Source organism: Arctopsyche grandis, chromosome 12, assembly GCF_051622035.1.
Source record: "Arctopsyche grandis isolate Sample6627 chromosome 12, ASM5162203v2, whole genome shotgun sequence".
NCBI classification, from domain to species: domain Eukaryota; kingdom Metazoa; phylum Arthropoda; class Insecta; order Trichoptera; family Hydropsychidae; genus Arctopsyche; species Arctopsyche grandis.
The window spans coordinates 4,424,791-4,446,268 of NC_135366.1; the positions used below are offsets into that span (position 1 = coordinate 4,424,791).

The 21,478-nt window shown below is 30.9% G+C and overlaps 1 protein-coding gene across 8 annotated transcripts in view; it reads left to right on the top strand.

Annotated features, from left to right (window-relative positions):
• The window catches only part of Dh31-R (Diuretic hormone 31 Receptor), a 220,007-nt gene that overhangs the window by 166,806 nt on the left and 31,723 nt on the right, over positions 1–21,478 (top strand). For all 8 annotated transcript variants that reach the window (XM_077443479.1, XM_077443476.1, XM_077443478.1 and 5 more), the window contains 3 exons: positions 12,979–13,085; positions 15,518–15,609; positions 16,006–16,132. In XM_077443479.1, coding sequence (XP_077299605.1) covers positions 12,979–13,085; positions 15,518–15,609; positions 16,006–16,132 — 326 coding nt within the window. The remainder of the gene's footprint in view (positions 1–12,978; positions 13,086–15,517; positions 15,610–16,005; positions 16,133–21,478) is intronic.

Genomic DNA, 21,478 nt, shown 5'->3' on the forward strand with positions numbered 1-21,478 from the left:
CACATGCTGCCAACCCGATGGGTCTTGGGTCGAGTCACTAAATTGTATCCCGGACCAGATGGCAGAGTTCGAGTCGTCGACGTCTTTACTGCCAGCGGAGAGTTTCGTCGGTCCAGTCATCTAGTAGCGCCATTGCCGATTCTACCACAAGGACCACTTGACAGGAAGGAAGATCAGCAAGAGGGAGGAGAAACAGCAGCTTCAATTCCGTCAACTTCGGTAGCTTAGTTTAACCCGAAGACACTACCCCTAACTCATATTATTTATTAGATGTAATCATGAGTTTAAATCATTCAATGTTAATAGTAGTACTCCGTAATTCACTTTAATTGTGTTGTGTGTATAATTTAAGCTATTTTCATTTTAACATTCGGCAGTATATATCTCCGAATTTAATCTAATCATTTTGTCTTTATAATATAAGACTTGTCTCATGTCATCACTCGGAAGGATTATATCCGAGTTTAAAATAAAAATTTAAATTTAAAAATTTAAAATAAACTGTTCAAATTTGACAGTTAAAATTAGATTCATGATTTGTTAATGTTAGTCTCCAAGCCACACTTAATGGAGCATCTTAAATTATTTCATGTCTACTTAATTATAACTTGCCGGGAGTCATCCGCAGGTCTTATGTTTCTTGTTATGAAAACATAAGTTAACTCTTACTGTTTATAGTATTTATGTGAATCATAGAATAAGTAAATATTATAATACTGAACATTTCAATGTTTAACGTAGAGACATCTATAATCATAGTTCACTTTCATTTCCTGCTTGTAGGAATGAATGAATGAATTTCCAATTTACTTTTAATTTAGCAATGTTTGTGTTACTTATTGATGAAATCAAGTTAACTTAGGAGCATTACACTCACTAATCAAGTTAAGTTGATCGGTAATAGCTGATCTGTATTGACTACTGTAATAGTGTCAACATTGTATTGTCTAAGTTAACATCAAGATGAGGAATGCTTAAGTTTTAAACCATATACAGTCCACTCTCTCTTCTTTAAAGTAAACTTATCTTGTAATGCTTATTCACAGCTTCAAAGGAGATTTCAAAAATTTTAATGTAAATAGAAACAACATTCACCAGAGGTATATCTATAAGTTGAAATATTACTGAACCAATAAATTGATTTTATCCTCACACTGGATGAGGCAAAGGTTTCATTATTCACCCTCTATTTAATTATTTGAAGAGCTATGATTTATTGTAAACGACTCGTCAGTAATGCTGTAACTCTGTAGAATAACTGTATTGTTCAACAGTTTTCCTATGTGGGACTATGTTCCGACTTTTGTAATGACGTGTGGCAAACAGTCTTATTAACTGATTGTCGATTGGCATTATTGACGAGTTGGCATTAGTGTCGGCCCAAGCGGAAATACGCGACGGTCGACAGAGTCATCGAGTAGACGGCGTACGGACAGCTTGTGTTCCGTACGCTCCGCTGGCCCACCACGTGCAAATTTTACATTTCAATAAACTACATCAAACCATTATCGAAGTCTTTTCCAGTCACCAAATTAAGTGTATTACACATCATAAACGAGTTTTGGTAGAGCTTGAACTCCTGGGTTAAAAGTCCCAAGCAATGCCGGGTTATTGTGTTTTTTCACTATTCAAGCCCACAGTTTAAAATATGCATTCATATTTACATATAGAGCAACCAAATTTAGAAAACCGTCTCATAGTACACTATCTTTCTGTATTTTGGAACGGTTCTGAGTCCAAGATTGGAGAACTTCCATACGAAAATTCCCTGTTAACGCCGGGTTAGTGTTAGCTAATGTACAAACATATGTAGAGTCACCAAATTAAGTGTATTATATATCGTAGACAAGTTTTGGTAGAGCTTGAACTCCTGGGTTAAAAGTTTCTCATACAAAAACCTCCGAGAAACGCTGGTTAATTGTATTTTTTCACTATTCAAGCACAGTTTGCAATATGCATTCATATATATAGAACAACCAAATTAAGTAAAATATCTCATGGTACGCTATCTTACTGTGTTTTGGAACGGTTCTAAGTCTAAGATTGGAAGACTTCCATACGACAAGTTCCTGTCGACGCCGGGCTAGTTTTTTTATCCATCTATGTAATTCCATAGTTTTAAATATACATACATATGTATATAGAGTCACTAAACTAAGTGATTATATTATATGTCGTAGATGATTTTCGGTAGAGCTTAAACTCCTGGGTCAAAAGTCTCTCATACATAAAAACCGGAGCAACGCTGGGCAGTTGTGTTTTTAAAAGGCAACGCCGGGAAATTGTGCTATTCAAATCCACAATTTGCGATATAGAACCACAAAATTTGGCTAACCATCTCATAGTATATATGTATATATATATAGACGTGTTAAGGAAGGGCTTAGAGCTAGATATCAGAAAAATTATCTATAAAAATTCCTGAGCAACGCTGGGCAATTGCTTACATATTACCTGGAATCGACAGGCACTCATATAAAATCTCACAAGCAAAATATTTCTTCTGAACTCTCATCAGTTCGACTAACGTGGGGTGAAGCTCAATAATACCCCGCTTTTCCGAGCAACGCCGGCTGTTATCATTTAGCGACGTATGTATACAAGTTGTCATCATATCGATTCGTCGAATTTCCCAGCAGTGCAGGAAAAAGGTCAATAATTTTCAAAGAAATCGTTATCACTGTACGATTTAGTATTGCTGCAAACTTCACACAAATTAAAATCAAATTTGTTCTACTTTAAAAATGAATATTCCTATGTGATATATCATACGGAATGCTCGAACAAATTAAGCGGCCAACATGATTGATTTTCGAGTGTTGTTATTTCATCTCAAGTTCGTTATCATACTTTGGGCAAATATTTGCTCCGGCCCGATATCGACGCACATTTAACCCCATCATCGATTGTGTGCCATTGATTTCGCTCGTGTGGAGAGAATTGCGTGATGATACGATAATATAATACGAACACAATGGCGGATGTCTGTCAACACGCTAAACGGATGGGGTATTGTTCATAGAGGGCTAGACAATGTACCAAACATATATAATATATATTCGATATAAATATCGATGTATAAGTAAACGTCTGTATTGTTTTAGCCATTGAAAACACGCACATATGTAGACGCACTTTGTATTAATAGGGTTGCCACATCCTGGTTATTGGAAAATGATGACTTATGAAAAAATATACTAGAGTGTATGTATGTTGTATTAATACAACACCTTTTGATATATTTAGAAAATCTTTGGTTTAAAAAAATCATTGAAAATGCCCTCGCTCATATTCAAATTTTGTTGTATTGTGAATCTTTCCATTATAAAAACAATGTTTTCTTTAAAATTTTCCAAAAGAATATTGGAAAAATTATTAATCATTTACATTGCAACACTGTATAGAATTATTTGAGTAGAATTTAATACATGATTTTCATTTAGCAAGGTGTAAATTTGCTTCAGAAGTGTCGATTACTTCGTCATACAAATTCATTCACTTTATTGTCTGTATTTACATAATTAATTCTGTTGCAAGATTGAGTATATCTATACATAGCCAGCAGCATAGCTCGGACGTTAAGCTTCTGCTTACCGTCAAGAAGGTGCCGGGTTCTATCCCTGAATGAAAATGAATTTTTCAGAGTATGCTGTTGGTCAGACCTGGATTTGTGACTCCAGATTGATCGTTTCCTATCAGAGTTTGCCAATTTTCTCTGATTTCATTGTTGAAACGGTTCCCGGAAAAAAAATTGGCTAAAAATCCTTCCTACCTACTATGTCACCACTATTTGAAATTTGATGGATGTACAATAAAAATTTATGTACAATTCATAGATGTCTCGTTAATTTGCGAGTTTTTTCAGTGTCTCGCAATTCAACGACTTATAATAAAAAAATGCTGCATTTGTATTTGTAATTGGCCAGGAAGGCGCATTGGGATTTTCCTGTAAGGCCTTCCTGGTATATATGTAAAAATAAAAAAAAAAAAATATATTCGAAAAGGCCAAATTATCAAAAATTAATACATGTTGTCTATTATCTAATTATCTAATCTTCAACTTAAGTATGTATGTATATATACATATTATACCAAGAATAGCTCATACTATGTAGTAACTGGTAGATACATCCCATTTAATAAATATAATTTCTTAGACCAAATTTAACTAAAATTACATGTATATGTAGAACTGACTTTGGATGTACTTTATGTCTTTTAACGAAATATTAGATTACGAAATCGACTAATTACACTGAGCAACAAAAAAATTACCGAAACTTATCAAATCTTTACTAAGTTTGATCCACTCAATTCGAATATGACAATGATTTTTGTTGGCTTTCTCTCGTTTAAGAGAACGTCTGAGCGTTTATAAAAATAGTCAATTTTTACAGATTTTTGGCTTTTGCAGTCTTTTATTCAAAATATATTGCTCTGTATTGCTGTGCCAAAAGTGAGTATTGGATTCAGTATTCAGATGTTTTTTTCTATTAATTGTGATTTTATATTGGTTTGAATTACTTATAATTAATTATCAATCGAATTTTAAAAGTCAAAATAATACTTTTTATATTACATTTTTTTCCATAATATTGTAAGCTAATTTCGCATTTTTTTTTAATTTATCTCGTTTATAAGGATTATTTTTGTATGTCAATATTTTTTGTTTTATCTAAACTATCAATTCGTAAATGATTTTATACTAAATTTTGAATTATAGACTGCAAATGTCTAAAATCTGCAAAAATTGCCCCTTTTTAGTCAACAAAAAATATTGTCATTTAAATTTATTGGGTCAAACTTAGTAAAGATTGAGTAGTCTCCGCTCCAGTAGGTAAAAAACGTGATTTTTTGTTACCCAGTGTATTATTTACATAAAAATATATGTTTAGTATAGGTATTTTTTCGGAATCTATTGCTTTGTTCAATAAAATACTCGACAAATTTTTTAGTATATATGGATTCGTATATTATGATGATATCCCTTTACATTGCATGTAGGCATTCGGCGATGAAATGATGAATTTGATTTATACTATGCAATTTCGTGTATAATCCACATAACCATATACATATATATATATATATGTTCGGTGAATACAGTGCTCATAAATTTGCTTTCAAACTGTTTTACGGTTAAAAGGGTAGTTCCGTTATTTACGGCTGAAGATAATCTGAATGTTGTCGTAATGAAACTCGTTTGAAAATACCAAGAGTCTCTCTGTTGTATAAATGTATATTTAAATGCATAAATTTCATACATAGAATCTAATCTTTATAATATATGACATACAGATAGTTTTATGTGTAATAATATCGAATCGAGGAATTGTTTAATTTTAGCATTTGCCCTAGTTTAATTGCCTTTTTAAATTCTATATGATATAAATTATTATACATATGTAGGGCCACAGGCGTATCAAACTTCAAAGGATAATATAATATAACATAAGGCGAAATACTTACTGAAAATCCTTAGGAAAGTATCTTGTTAGCCGTTTCAAATCCTGTTGTACTTAGATTTTCTTATACGTAATAGGAGCGGAGTTTAAATACGATTCAGGGGATTCAATTGCATTTAAAATAAAGTTAACCTATTTAAGCTGCTTATTACGTCGTAAAATTGTAAATAAAAATGCGTAGAATATTAAAAAAAATTTAAAAATATTCCGCCTTTGTTGAAAAATCTCATGAATGTATATATTTTACAAACAAATGTTTGCTTTCAATTTTTTTTTCATATATATTTTTTTTTTCATATTATATAAATTACAGTAAATATTGCGTTCGTTAACTTTTGTCGATATATTGTTTCAGAATAATAATAGGAAGTGAGATATTGTATTTTAACGAAACTGTTTTATTTTGATACGCCTCGAGTGGATTAGCTACATGGTCTCGAATTTTTCTTCTTCTTCTTTCGAATTTTTCTCGAAAGTTTTTTTAAATCTCTCTGATACCGAAAAGTTTTCAAGAACACACTTATTTATATAATATATATAATATATATATATAATATATTTCAAAAGTATCAAGCCTATAAATAATAAATAAAGCCGAAAGATAAAAACACACTTAACTTTATTCTACATATTCAAATTGAAACCAAATATACATATGTATATCAAGATATCTATTTCTAAAATATATTGTATATTAAAATATTCAAATTACTTACTAGTATGAATTATAAATGCGTTATATTCAGTACCTGATTATACATATATATTTTAGGGTAAACGGACTACTAGTCATATGTGAACCGGTAACAGGATAACCGGTCGCTCTAGATCGGTCACACGTCGTCACCCGTCATACTAAAACTGGTAACACCCAAAAATTGGTCACGAGAAAACTGGTCACACCCAAAAATTAGTCACAAGGAAACTGGTCACACCTGGTACCAGTGGCTAGTCCTAGTCCATGGATGAAATATTTTCATACCGTTTGTTTTCTGAATTTCTTAGTTTTATTTCTCTTTCATTTATTTTTGATTACGTGATTATGATATATATGCGATCTTTTGTATGATCCAAAATTGACATAAACGGGAATCCCCGTTTAAAGGCCGTTGCTTTCAACGGGGCAATCAAGCATGTATTACAATGGATGCTGACGTTCTCTACATATCTTTTGCGCATGCGCACAAGTGAGCTGTCACTCTTGCGTATGCGTATGAGTGAGACGACTACAGTCGTCTCGCTCGCGCGACACTTGCTCTGGAAGCAAAACATCCTATTGCGGATGCGGTGCATCCGCTCTAAAATCGCCAGACAAATTGAACGACAGATTAACGGACGGCTGCTTTAAATGCAATTCTCATCTTCTCGAATGATAGATTGCACATCAGATGACGGGTAACCTTTCGATGTGCACAGATGCAAATATTAAAATGGTAATTATTAAAATTGAGTTGGATCTTTCAGGCGAGTTTAATAAGGCAAGATTCGATAAGTTCCGAATCTTGCCTAATTAAACTCGCCAGAAAGATCCAACTCAATTTTAATAATTGCATCTGTACACATCGAAAGGTTACTCGTCATCCGATGTGCAATCTATCATTCGAGAAAACGAGAATTACGTTTAAAGCTGCCGTCTATTAATCTGGCGATTTTAGAGCGGATGCAACAAAACCCCCTTTTGCGTATGTATGAATTTGATTCGCTTTTTTATGTATGGACTTTTGCTTGATTCGTTGATTGATATTTCATACGTTACGTCCTAAGTTATTTACTTTTATTATTTTATTATAATTTATTACGTCCTAAATTATTATTTATTATGGCCCTAAATATAAATAGCCATAGTAACAATGCAAGTGGATTTATCGCCGTTTTTAATAATAATTATTGCAATTGTTTAGTTAAAAATGTCCTAAAAAGGACATTTGCTTCTCTACCATATAATGAAAAAAAGAGATCATTGTTAAGAGCCCAAAACCCACATCAATATTGAATATTCATTCAAAAACTAAAACATATAAAATACATTTTAATAAATATAAATATGACAATGTTTGGAAGAATAAAATAAAATTAAGAAATAAACTGATCGTGTTTTGGACAGCATCCTCTGGTTCCACACGCCACTGATAGGTACATATGGGTTTGGTGCAAACGATCGAAAAGCGCCAGACAGATTGAACCACATATTAACTGGATGGCTGCTTTAAACGCAATTCTCGACTTCACGAATGAAAAATTGCACATCAGATGACGAGTAACCTTTCAATGTGCACAGATGCAATTATTAAAATTGAGTTGGATCTTTCTGGTGAGTTTTTAATAATTTAATAAGGAAAAATTCGGAACTAAAGTATCAGAAGCATAGAACGTATACAGGGTAGGTATGTCGTGACTTCGGATAGATTTCGCTTAGTGTAAGTGCGAGCAGTGCGCACGCATAAAGTAAACGTGTCGTTAATCTGTGGTTCAGTCTGTCTGGCGCTTTTCGATCGTTTGCACCGCATTAGTACATATGTACATACTCGTACATACATATCCATATCACAATCAAAGATTTATATACAGGCAATCCACTTTACGTCAAAATTCCAAGCTGAAGTAGTCCCTATCCGTCCTCTCCTAGGCTGGGTCCTGGCGATTGACGTCCGCAATGAATACGTTCAGTTAGTGAGAGCTCGAACCTTCTATTATAATTAAAGGGGGATAGCATCGTTCGTGATTGATTATCAATTTCGGTAATTTCATCCGCGTCGAGGGCCAAAGTAACTGAGCGTGAAGTGAAAGCATCAAGCGGCAAATAGCAAGCAGCAAGCACGGCGAGTTAATTAAATTCCCATTTTGCGGTTTTCCACAACCCTAATTAGTAGCCCCTCGCCTAACGATACTTTTACAGTATCGAATACTTACAAAAACTGCCAAAAATTTTTGTTAAAATTATTTAATGTTCAAATGCCGATTTATAATGCATGCTAGAATCTTTTTTCTCACTACCGTGGTGGTAATTTTGAGTTTCATCTCTTCCTGTTATATTTTGATGTTTTTACTAAAAATATTTAAAAATAATATGTGTTCTAAATGATATCAGCTATCAATCTTTTAAGGCTTTGCACTTAGCTTCATAACACCCTGAATATGTATACACATATACGTATGTTTATAAATCCAATTATAATGCCATTATTCGTTTGAAGTCGGGCACTCGAGCTAGTTCGGTATGTAATTGAAAAAAAAAATCGTTTTTCATGTTGACTGTAATGTAATAAAAGGCGTGATATTATCGCTTTCGTATTACGTTGTATTAAAATATCAGCAGGGTGGAAAATATCAAAAGAAAAAACGGTGGAATTGAAAAGTGAGAGCGACGCCTAATGCGGAAAAACAAATACGCGTGATAAATGAATTTTCCGACTTTAACACGTCCGCTTCCGAGAATCACGAATTCGTTTAAATATAATAATTTTATTTCAATGAAAAGCTGTTGTCGCAAATCTTGATAAGTTTTTTTATAAAAGTGATTGATCGACCTACTAGATTTCGGCTTATTATTGTATTTGTAAAATATTACTAGGGTTGTTTTCAAGACAAAGAAAAAAACACCAAAAAACGAAGCATTTCTGTCACACCATAAATAATTAATTGCTTAATTAAATATGATGGGCTGTTTTTCATCTGATTAATATACAAATGAAACATAATGAGTTTACACTGTGATTTGCATAATCCTATATAGTATGTGACTAATGGAATTTAAACGGAACAATCGTTGATCGGATATGCAAACATTCGCATATACATATGTATGCATTATATAATGCATGGTTTATTTCTATATATATATATATATATATATATATATATATATATATATATATATATATATATATATATATATATATATATATATATATATATATATATATATATATATATATATATATATATATATATATATATATATATATAAATATATATATATAATTTATATGGAACTTGAACGATACGAGCGCATTCAGTTGTTAATTATTTCAGTCGCTTTGATCTACTAGGTATGCTTCCGCTCCAGAAGAGCATGAAATTACGTATAAAATACACAGATATAATTCTTTAATTGTAATTCAATGCAGTTTTTCCACATATGACGGACATACTTAATATTTTAAAACACATATATCATCTTAAAAATGCCTTAGGTTTTATTTCCATTTATAACCTAGTGTATTTTGAATGATTTTTTGTATTAAAAATATTTTTTTATACAATATAAATGTAGTATGGATACTTAAGTATGACGCAATATATAATATTTAAATCTATTTATTTAATTTATTATTTATAATAATAACAATAAAATGACCAGTGACCTGACAGGTTGCCCCAAAGCGTCACATTAGTTTTACAAAATAAAAGAAAGAAAATAACAAAAAAAAAACAAAAAAAATTCCAATCATTCATCTCATTCAAATAGTCTCGTGTTGAATCTCAAGAACCTAACCAGCTCATCAAGATGACAATTAAACAGGTCCAAATGCTCATCAATCACATTAAGGAACTGGATAGCCTTTACAAGAGACGAGTTATTGAAAGCAGACGTTTCGCAGGAAGAGGATGGAAAAGTAAATGATGACGCAAAGCTCTACCGCATTCAAGCGCCGAAAATTTGTTGTCGATTCTTGCCTTTAATACTCCAAATAAATATTTGGAAATGGCAATAATTCTTCTCGAAGATAGTGAGTCAAAGCCTAGCATACCTTGTAAAAAGGCAGTGGGGAATAAATAGGGGTAATATTTTTATTTATAAATTCTTTCTATCAAGAGAGAGAATTTAATTTACAAATTTCAGACCCAAACTCCAATATGCTCCGGACAAGCGAACAATAAAGTAACTCCATTAATCTTGGATCTTGGAAGTAGTGAGAATTGCGCAAAACAAATCCAAGCATTTTGGTAGCACTTCAGTACATATCAGAAATATGAGTCGAAAATTTGGAGTCACTCCTAAGCAGTATACCAAGATCAACAGTTGAGTCAGTTCGTGTTAACTGATAGTTCCGAAGGCTATAAGCGAACTCAATAAGGGAAAGAGACCTTGAGAAGGAATATGTATGTTTCATAGATAAATATTTATATTTATCACATTTAATATGTGAATTAATATATATTTAGATGATTTTAAGATCAGTAAATAAAATATACGATCAATATATTTAAGTCCACAGAAAATACGGTCAGTAATTTATACATGTATAACGATGAGTATTTTAAATAAGTTATCAGTTGATTTTGACAGGCAGTTTCTTATTTGACATTATTAAGTTAAAGTGTGCTATATACAATGAAATGATTTTTCGAAGCTGAAAATGCATCAGCGACTTACTTACTTTAGTGAATAGCCATTTTGATGAATACAAAATGGTAAATAAAATATACTGTCAGCACATTTGCATCAATATATGTACAAAACGGTCAGTACTGGGTGGTGATTTATATACATAAATGATGACGTATATACATACATGCATAAATCGATCGGTCAGTACTCTTAACGTTTAGTATTTAAATTTAAATTGTTGCTTTATTTTGACAATCGGTTGTTAATTTGATATGTAAAGTTTTATTGTCCTCTTACGCATAATTAAATGATTTTTCGAAGCAGAAAACACATCAGAAACTTTGTGATTTTATGAATTGACTATTTCGATGTATCCAAAATGGTAAATAAAATAATCAGTAAATTAAATGTCCAGCCAGTTCAGTTTGATTAGAAGAAAATAAGTTAATAGTTGTAATAAATAGTCAGTTACAATGTAGTATGAATATATCGATCGATTAGTATTTTTTTTTATTTAGCGTTTTAAATGGTCAGTTTTTTTTATATTTGTTTCCTAATTTGAAAAATTAGGTTCGATTGTACTATTATGCACAATGAAATGATTTTTTGAAGCTGAAAACACACCAGTGTCTTTCTAAGTTTAATATAGTATAAATATATCGATCGATCAGTATATTGCTATGTAATGGTAAGTATTTAAATTAAATCGTTAGTTTATTTTTATTTGTTTCCTGAATTGACAAGTTAAGTTCAATTGTAATATTACGCAGAATGATATGACTTTTCTGAGCTGAAAACACATCAGCGACTTCCTAATTTTATAGAATGTCATTTTGATCCAAAAAAATATTTAATAACCAACCTGGTAAAATAATTTTACCCGATTTTTTTTTTTATTTATTTAACATACTTAGGAGTGGCGGCAAATCCGCTAGATCCAAGGGGTTTGATTTAAACATATTATATCAATTTATACACATTTGTAAATTAAATGAGAAAAAAGTAAAATACATTCAAAATGACAATATTAAAATAAAAATAAAAAAATAAAGAGAGAAAAAAAAGTAAACAAGAAACAGAAATAAGATATTGGGAAAGAAGAATTACAGAAATCCTTTACGTTTAAGAAATACATCAAGCTTATTCTTAAAAATATTAAGGTTGTCAGAAATTACAATATCATTGGGAAGACTATTCCAAACTGAAACCACTCTGTTTGAAAAGAAGGAATCTCTAATCAATTTATTAGATTTTTCTTTTTGGAGTCTAAGCCAGTGACCTCTGAGGTGAGTGTTTTCGTTGAATGTAATAAGATTGGACATTTGACATTTATAATGATTGTTTAGTGTTTTAAATACTTCGATTAAGTCGCCTCTTATTCTTCTCGTCTCCAGGTGTAGTGAGATTCATTCTTTTGAATCTTTCGTTATAAGAAAGTGGATTAAGTTCAGAAGTAATCTTTGCAATTCTCCTTTGAACCCTTTCGATACACGTAATATATTTTTTAAAATGACGATTCCATATGCTAAAAGCGTATTCTAGTTTAGGTTTAATTTGTAAACATATACGCTATACTTATTTACTGATTCAAGTCAATCGAATCGCCAAATACGTATATTACATACGGCTGCATCAAATGTACATTTCGATGCGTTTAAATAATCGAAACATTGAAATTCGAAATGGAACAAAATTCCACATAAGTACAAGTCGATTTCCATCTCTTTTAAATACGGGATGAGTTCAATTTACAACCGATTTAGATTTGTCTTTGAATGCATGTTAATCGAACGGCTAAAGGGTAATCGATTAATCGTAAATTCAGTTAATCGAATGTAAAATTGCATGTATCGCGTGTGCATGTACGTACATGCATACTTACGTACCAATGAGGGCTTGAATAATTACCTGGCACTAAATAGTTCAATTTGATTCGAGCTCTGAAAGTCAAATTACCTGAATAGCACTGTACACTTGTATAATTTGTTGTAAATTACCAAACGAACTGTATAATTTACAACCAGGGCTGTTAAACTAATCTGTTGCAATTAATCTATTACACATAGCTGGGAGGATCTCATCTCTAGCTATACAATATACTGTAGTATTTAATTGGAATTGTGTGTTTGTATCTGATAATTGGATCTTTTTAGTATGATATTGAGTGTGTTTGTTTTTCAGGTTTGGCTCATAAAGATTGCGAAGCGAACGGTACTTGGTTCAGGCATCCAGTTTCCAACAAAGAATGGTCCAACTACACCACCTGCGTCAACGTAGACGATCTCTCGGTAATTTTCTCTTATATTTTTGTATATATAAGTATATTATAATTGTAAAATTCCCTTTGGAATATTTCGAAATTCCAGCCCGAGTGGAATATTTCGTATGCAAGTATTTTTAAGCGCGGTCGGATTAAATATGCGAATGCCTTTGCGCATTTTTAGCATATATAATTTAATGTTTACACAATTTATCTTTCATTTGAAACACAATTTTAATATATTTATATTATATTATTTTTGATTTTTTATAGCATTTAGTTATAGTGTTGTTTGGTGACAATGAATTGCGCATAATTATACATTAAATATAGTTTTACATTTGAAACAATATTACTACATATAAAGTTAGTATAAAAAAGTATATTTGTTTATATTTTTCCACACTATGGTATCATTATGGGTTTGGTGCATCCGCTCTAAAATCGCCAGATTAACAGAACGGCAGCTTTAAACGTAATTCTCTTTTTCTCGAATGATAGATTGCACATCAGATGACGAGTAACCTTTCGATGTGTACAGATGCAATTATTAAAATTGAGTTGGATCTTTCTGGCGAGTTTAATAAGGCAAGATTTGGAACTTATCGAATCTTACCTTATTAAACTCGCCTGAAAGATCCAACTCAATTTTAATAATTACCATTTTAATAATTGCATCTGTGCACATTGAAAGGTTACCCGTCATCTGATGTGCAATCTATCATTCGAGAAGATGAGAATTGAATTTAAAGCAGCCGTCCGTTAATCTGTCGTTCAATTTGTCTGGCGATTTTAGAGCGGATGCACCGCATCCTATTATTATAGTACACTGTTCGACACGAAAAATGGTTCACAGACGAGATATGACTTTTCTTATAGATCTACGCCCAGTAAACAAACAAAAATAGCGTGGCCAGAACACTATCCCAATAAACATGTTTCAATAAAAAAAACTCAATATAAAATAGTATTAACATTGGGAAAAAATCCCAAGTGAAAATACATACTTTTGACTTTTGATTTGAACTGGACAACTACTTAGAGAGATTTGAAAACTGAAAAGTACTACAAATGAAAGATAAAATAGCCGACTATAGATTCCAATATTCACTTTGAACAGGAAATTGACAGATTTTGAGACATCGACCGAACAACACCAAGATATAGAAAAATCGTGCCATTTAAAAAACACATATATCTACGAATCTCGAGCCAGTCAACATTTTTTATTACCAGATTTGTGTTCACTGGGCATAAATCTATAAGAAAAGTCATATCTCATCTCTGAACCAAAAAAAAATCGTCATTTGTCGAAAAGTGTTATCGTTATAATTTATTTCAATGTGATATTGTCTAGTTTAAAATTAGCTCAAAATAATTTAGGATATTTTAATATTAAGTATTTGAAATTAGATTTTGTTATGAATAATGCAATTTTATTTTATCATACATACAATCATACTTTATTATAGTATAAGATTTTTAGTCAAGTGTATATGAAAATTTCCATATTTGTGTTATTTTACTTTGTTATTTTTACATACATTTATATATACCAAGAAGGCCTAACAGGTAAACCCCAATACGCCTTCCTGGCCAATCACAAAAATCTATATACCATTTTTAGAATAATTTTAGCATCATAGAGACATCTATCATAATCATCTAAAACGCTGACTCACCTGACTGCTTATATCCAAATACATAAGTTGTACCCTTTTCCCGTGAATGACCGCTATTGACGTCATGCTCGAAATGCCAATAGCGTGGATAGCGTGATTCATTGATCAAAAAAATAATTGAGGCGTGATTCAATATATAAAATAATACTTCAATTGTCAATTGCCATATTTGATCACTTGAATAAATATTACTATATATGTATATTTGTGGTTTAAAACTGGAGAGCAGCGTAAGTAAACGCGGACAAAGGGTTAAAATCAAACATGATTTATCATATTTTAAACACTTTAGAGTAGTTTTAATGTGATGTATTTCATTAATTAGCATTGTACAAAATATTTTATTTAAATAGAACGACTCAAACTATTCTAAATTCTATTAAAATCTAATCACAAAACATTAGTTCGTTGGAAGCTTCTCCGTTTGTAAACGTCATTTATTTATTGTAAAGTAACTTTAGCATTCGTATTCATTGATTTTGATTGAATAACCACCGAGATGAAAAATAAATGCTACTCAATAATAAAATGATACAAAATTGTACTTGTAATTGTACTATTCAAATCGTTCGATAAGTACCAATTTACTCGTTTGAATCACGTTACAGAGAGATAGCAGATGCTTGTTTCAAGTTTACACAGTCCTCAAGCTTCAAAAGCTTTATATTCTATTCGACAGAATCAATACCAAACCACGATAAATGGACAGTCATTGACCTAATTTTCCCATCGGTTAATTTACAGTAGCCTTTACAGTGTGAATTTTCATGTTTTTCAGATGAGACAATCGGTGGTCACGGTCTATGAAGCTGGATATTCGATATCACTGATAGCTCTCCTACTATCACTATGTCTGCTCACTTATTTCAGGTAAAATATTATATATCATAGGATTATTCTTTGAAGTATCATAACTCATTTTGACACGGATACGAACACCGCTAGGGGAATCTGTGGGGCGAAACCATCCATCAACGTGTCGATGGGAATTATCGCGTTAAATGAACCATTAGATTATCCAATATTAAGTTTTTTATCGTTAATGTAATTCGGCTACTGAAAAAAACACTACTGAAAATTGATGTTCACTAATGTTCATAGTGAGTATGTTTGCAGTGGGTTACTTTGACGTCACGTTTAGTATTGAATTTATTATTTTTGTTATTTTTTTTTGATTGGGTTATGTGAAAACTTATCATTTGTTTGTATTTATTCAAATATAAATGTTAATTATTTTAATTTTTGATGTAGAATTTTAAATTGCAGATCGTTGAGGTGCGCTCGTATAACTCTGCATATGAACTTGTTCGGATCGTTCGCCGCCAACAACACGTTATGGCTCTTGTGGTATGAAGCAGTCATAAAGAGTCCCAACGTTATAACAGAAAATCCCGTAAGTCTTTGTTTGCTTATTACAGTGTCCCGAAAGTTGTGCACGGCTGAAAAAAGTAGTGGAAAACATCGATCCGAACGTTGGATTTCCGCGCGCTGACAGTGCAACTTTCGAGATAACTTTCGCATGCCGATAAATTCATAATAAATTCCGACAATTTATTTATTTTTTATTTTAATATAATTCTATTGACATTTTTGTTTATATTTTTTCATTATTTATGCATTTTTAATTACGTCATATTTACGTACAATAATAATTGAATATTTGACTGACAGATTTTGCGTACATATTATGTTCCATTTAAATATGAAAAAAATACAATATGATTCACATTTTCAATATATTTATGTGCTTACAAATGTAAACTACCGATGAAAGTTTTGATATTATTTATTTATTATTTTATTTAATGACCAAAAATATATTTTTCCAAGCAAATGTACATTATAATGCATGATGTAAACTGAATCCTATTTTATTAATGAATGTTTTTCAAAAATAGTAATTACACTATTATTTATTAGACTGAGCAACAAAAAATTGCGTTTCTTACTTACCCGAGCGGAGGATAATTAACCTTTTCTAAGTTTGACCCATTAAATTCGAATATGACAATGGTTTTTGTTGACTTCTTGTTTATGAGATATAAGCTTTTTGAAAGATATAAAATATTTTTGCCTTTGGCAGTCTTTAACTCAAAATCTAGTATTGCGGTGCTAAATGTGAGTATAGGAATCAATATTTGACATGTTTTTTCTATTGATTGCTTTAAAATATGTATAACTAGTTATCTATCGAATTTTTTAAGTCAAAAATATACTTTTGTTTTCCACATTATTTTCCTTAAATACTGCAAAAGCCGAAAATCTGTATAAATTGCCCATTTTTTTAAACGCATATTTCTCATAACCAAGACAAAACCAACAAAAATCATCGTCATATTCGAATTTAGTGGTTCAAACTTAGATTTATTAGTCTCCGCTCCGGTAAATTTTTTTTTGTTGCTCAGTGTAATCGACATATAATTTTTGAATATTCCAAATTACAATTTTTATATGATTTAAAATATCAATATATAAATGATTATTTTTTTAATAAATCTAATGTTATTTTTGTGTGTAAAAATACCTGTACATCATATACATAATAAATAATGATATACATATGTATACATACGTAATATGTACAAAATCGGTTCAAAGAATCTGCATAAAATTTTTCATACATGTTTTCTTACGCGTAAAGTCATTTTAGCTTTATATATACTTTATAAAATATTTTATATTTTATTAATAACGTAATTTGAATAAATATTTAAACCGTTAATTATACTCGTAAATTATAAATTAGATGTAAAATGAGTTGTCACTACATTTCGTATAGCAAGCATGAAATATGTTTGCATTACTATTTGCCATCTCCAACTGCATGTTTCTCCGAATCGGATTACGGCAGCCGAGAATTAAGATCAAAAGCCGGAATCGAGATGAAAATCCGGAACCGGAAGCCGGAATTATATTACTCGACGGGAAATTCTTCGAAAATAAACACCAGTAGCATTGCATCCAAACATAACATATGTACATACATATATTCAATACATGCACTCTCAAAGGGAAACTTCCCCAGGAAATGCGAGACTTTTCCATTCGAACCGGCTTCCGATTCGACCGGTTTAAACCCGGTTCACTTGAATATACTCGTACATATATTGTATACATATGTGTGAAGGGTTAACTCGGACGTGGTGCGGTTTTGTATAGCAAATAAGTTCGAAGTAACAAAAGCTCTGCCTTCGTTCTTTTGTCGTTTCCTTTTGACCGGCAAAAGAGATCTACTACTTAGAAAGAGACTTTTGATTTGTTGATACAAACTCTCGAAGTAATGAAGTGTGTGTTTCGTTTAAATTCCAAGGATTCCGGTCGACTATCCGTATCTCTATCTTCAGATTGTATGTAGTTTTACGGTCGAGTTCGTTTCTAAGTTGAAAACGTGTGAAGAATTAACTTGAGTGCTTGTTTGAGCTTTTTGCCTTCCTATTGCTACCATCCATACAAATATTTATAATTTGTATACGTTTTAAATGAGCCAAGCCATGATGAAAGTTTCAATATCCGGATTTCTATATGGCTTTTACCGAATCCGTGACATTCATTAAAAGGGCTATTCAGCAAGAGACAAGCGATATAATTTGACATTCATGACAGCATATAAACTTAGCTGAAATTTCTACTATTGTATAATAACACACCACGCTATTCCATTTGATGACTCACATACATCTGCATATGTATGAATTTGATGTTCTTGAGATGAAACCGAACCCAATGTACCAGACAGCGAGTGCTTTAGAGCGATAACTCTTTACGATCACTTTCATATATTATATGCATTTAACATATTATATAATAAGATCGCTCCAGTAATTGAAATTCTCTTCGAAAATAGATTGTATGTATATTTATTATACCTATACATGTGAAAGGCCGCCTTTCATATCCTAAGATCAAAACCTCGTTCGTCTTTTTTCATTTATCTCAGATGTGAAGACATTTTACAACATAAGCATAACGTAAGAAGTACATTTGAAAGATCATTTGAAATGCACTGTGAAATTTAATCTCATCTCACTATGTAATACATATACATATATGGTATGATATTATGACATTTCAGATTGCATTAATATTTTGTATGATTTTTAGACAATTTAATAGAACATTTTTATATAAAATATTTCATTTGCTCGCGCTATTGTACAATGGCTTATTGAATAGTCGTGTTTCAAATTTTATTTTACATTCAATGTATGTACTATTTTATTTTCTTTTTCAATATACAGTACATGTAAATCCTTTTTTTATATTTTAAGTCTGCTTTGATATGTATAATGTCATTTTGTTGATGTGTTTTGTTGAATTTTGTGTGGCGTGTGCGATTACGTTCGCAATTGAGAATTGCTATGTTTGATCCCTACAAAGTATTATTGAAACAATACAATTTTCATTTTAAAATATATATTTGGGTTGATAAAAGCTTAAACAATATTTGTGCTACATTGTTAAAATAATATTGAGCCATTTTTCAATTTGACGCATTTAAATAATCATTATTTTATGTAATGGTTATTTCTGCTCTCTCCTGAGTCAACGATCGTTAACGCGACGCTGTTTACGATATAAATACATAAATATAAACGAGATACGTTTTATTAGGTTTTGGTTTCCTTTTAACGAAGCAATAAACCGTTCATGGGGTTAAATATTGAAACAATAATACTTTTTATAATAATATTTCTCCTGAAGAAAATTTTCATATGAGAATTTCCTTCACGTAGAGAAAATTACTTATTTCGCGTTTCTTTATTGTTTGATCGTTTATTCGGGGAAATTTATCGTTTTTCTTTTAACCCTTTGGCTGCGGGGTTTAATTGAGTTTTTGCCTTTCTATTTTCAAGCAAAAGATTTTCCGAGTCGTGTGAAATTGCAGGTGAAAATGGAAAACGCCATATCGCGTGCCGCCGGAACCACCTGTGAAAATATGCAAAGTGAAAGGCATTTTCCAGTGAATTTTCGGTCACAGTCAGGGGTAGCCAACCGGGTATATTCATCGTCGAGGATCCCCGCTGTTAAATAGCATCGGTCTCGTCTCCGACCGTCTGGAAAATGGCTGTCGGGAAAATCGTAAGCGATTGCGATAATGTGGAGTAATTTTTAACCACTGTCACGGAACGAAGCGGGTAATTAATTTTAATAAATTTTAGCCTGCGGCGTTTTCGCCTTGTAAATTTTATATTAAGTGCGGACGGCTAAAGGGTTAACGGAAATTTAACGGTTAATATGAATACTTAATGGACAAAGGTGAAAGTATAAGCGAATGTCAAAAATAATGGAGAATAATAAACAGCCGCAATACTCCTGCTCTATTCATACCTCTAAGTGAAAATTACATATATAGAAAAAAACATTAAAATTTTCGTCTATTACAAAATATGCTAATATGCAAAACCTTATATATGTATGTACATATTTATATGTAATATGAATTAATTTATAAATATGTTTTTATTTAACTGTATTATTTTAAGTAGGTTTAAACTGTTTATAATATTTCTGCGTAGGTTTTCGTTTGAACTTTTCGAACTGTTTCAACCGCGAAAATTTTACAAAAATATTATTTTCATCTTCTTTTGCAAGCTTTCTTTTGAAACGTCAACTTCGAGGCATATATTATATATTTTGTTTACAATGAAAGCACAAAAATATCCACACATAAAAGCCTATTTATTATTTTGCTATGACTTTGGACATTTATACGATTGCTTTCGAGGAATGAAAGGAGCGCGTATTAAATTACAATAATTGTGATTTTCACTGAAGAAAATCTACAAAATGGTATTATCACGTGGATGTAATTCCATACGACATTAAATTATTTTTTTTCCTTCTCGACATAAAAAAAAGATTTTTTTTTTATTTTCATATCAAACAATTATATATATATATATATATATATATATATATATATATATATATATATATATATATATATATATATATATATCATAACCATCGTACTTGCTATGTCACCACTATTTGAATATGATTTCAAATTTATAATCTATAAATTTATATATTATACGTACATGTTCAAGCTTTCAATTCCTTACTTACTTGTGAAATTAATAAAAAGGATGAAATATCATCGGGTGCATTATTACAATATTTTTTTTAAATTTAAACGTTATTTAAAATTTAATCTTAAATTGAAAAATGTTTAACTAATAATATACATATGTATATAAATGTACAAAAGTAACATACATACATATATTATTAATTTAAAGCCGAATTTTAAATCTATGATTAGCTCAACAGCAATGCGATCGACTTATTAATAAAATGCTAATGGATTCGAGACCCACCCAGGGTGAAAATTTTTTGTGGTGTTATATCATTTTTTTATAGTTTTATGTATCTAATAGCGTTACCATAAACATAAAATTCTGATGTGACCAACCCATGACTTTATCTATGTATGCATTTGAGGATTATAATAATGATACAAAACAAATTTCGATATTGAACCATACAGATACATTCACACATACATATCTATGACAGCATTATGATATACTAATAGCTATGACAGCATTTTCGATACAAATTGAGCGCAAATGTATGGAAACTTGCACAAGACAAAAGTTCAACTTCCGGTTGTCGGATTTTGTTCAACTTTTTTTGTAACCTAAAATCACTATTAGTATTATACACAATAAATATCAATAAGATTAAAATAATCTAAAAGGTCAAAAGAAAATACTGAAATATTGTTTTAAAAAAA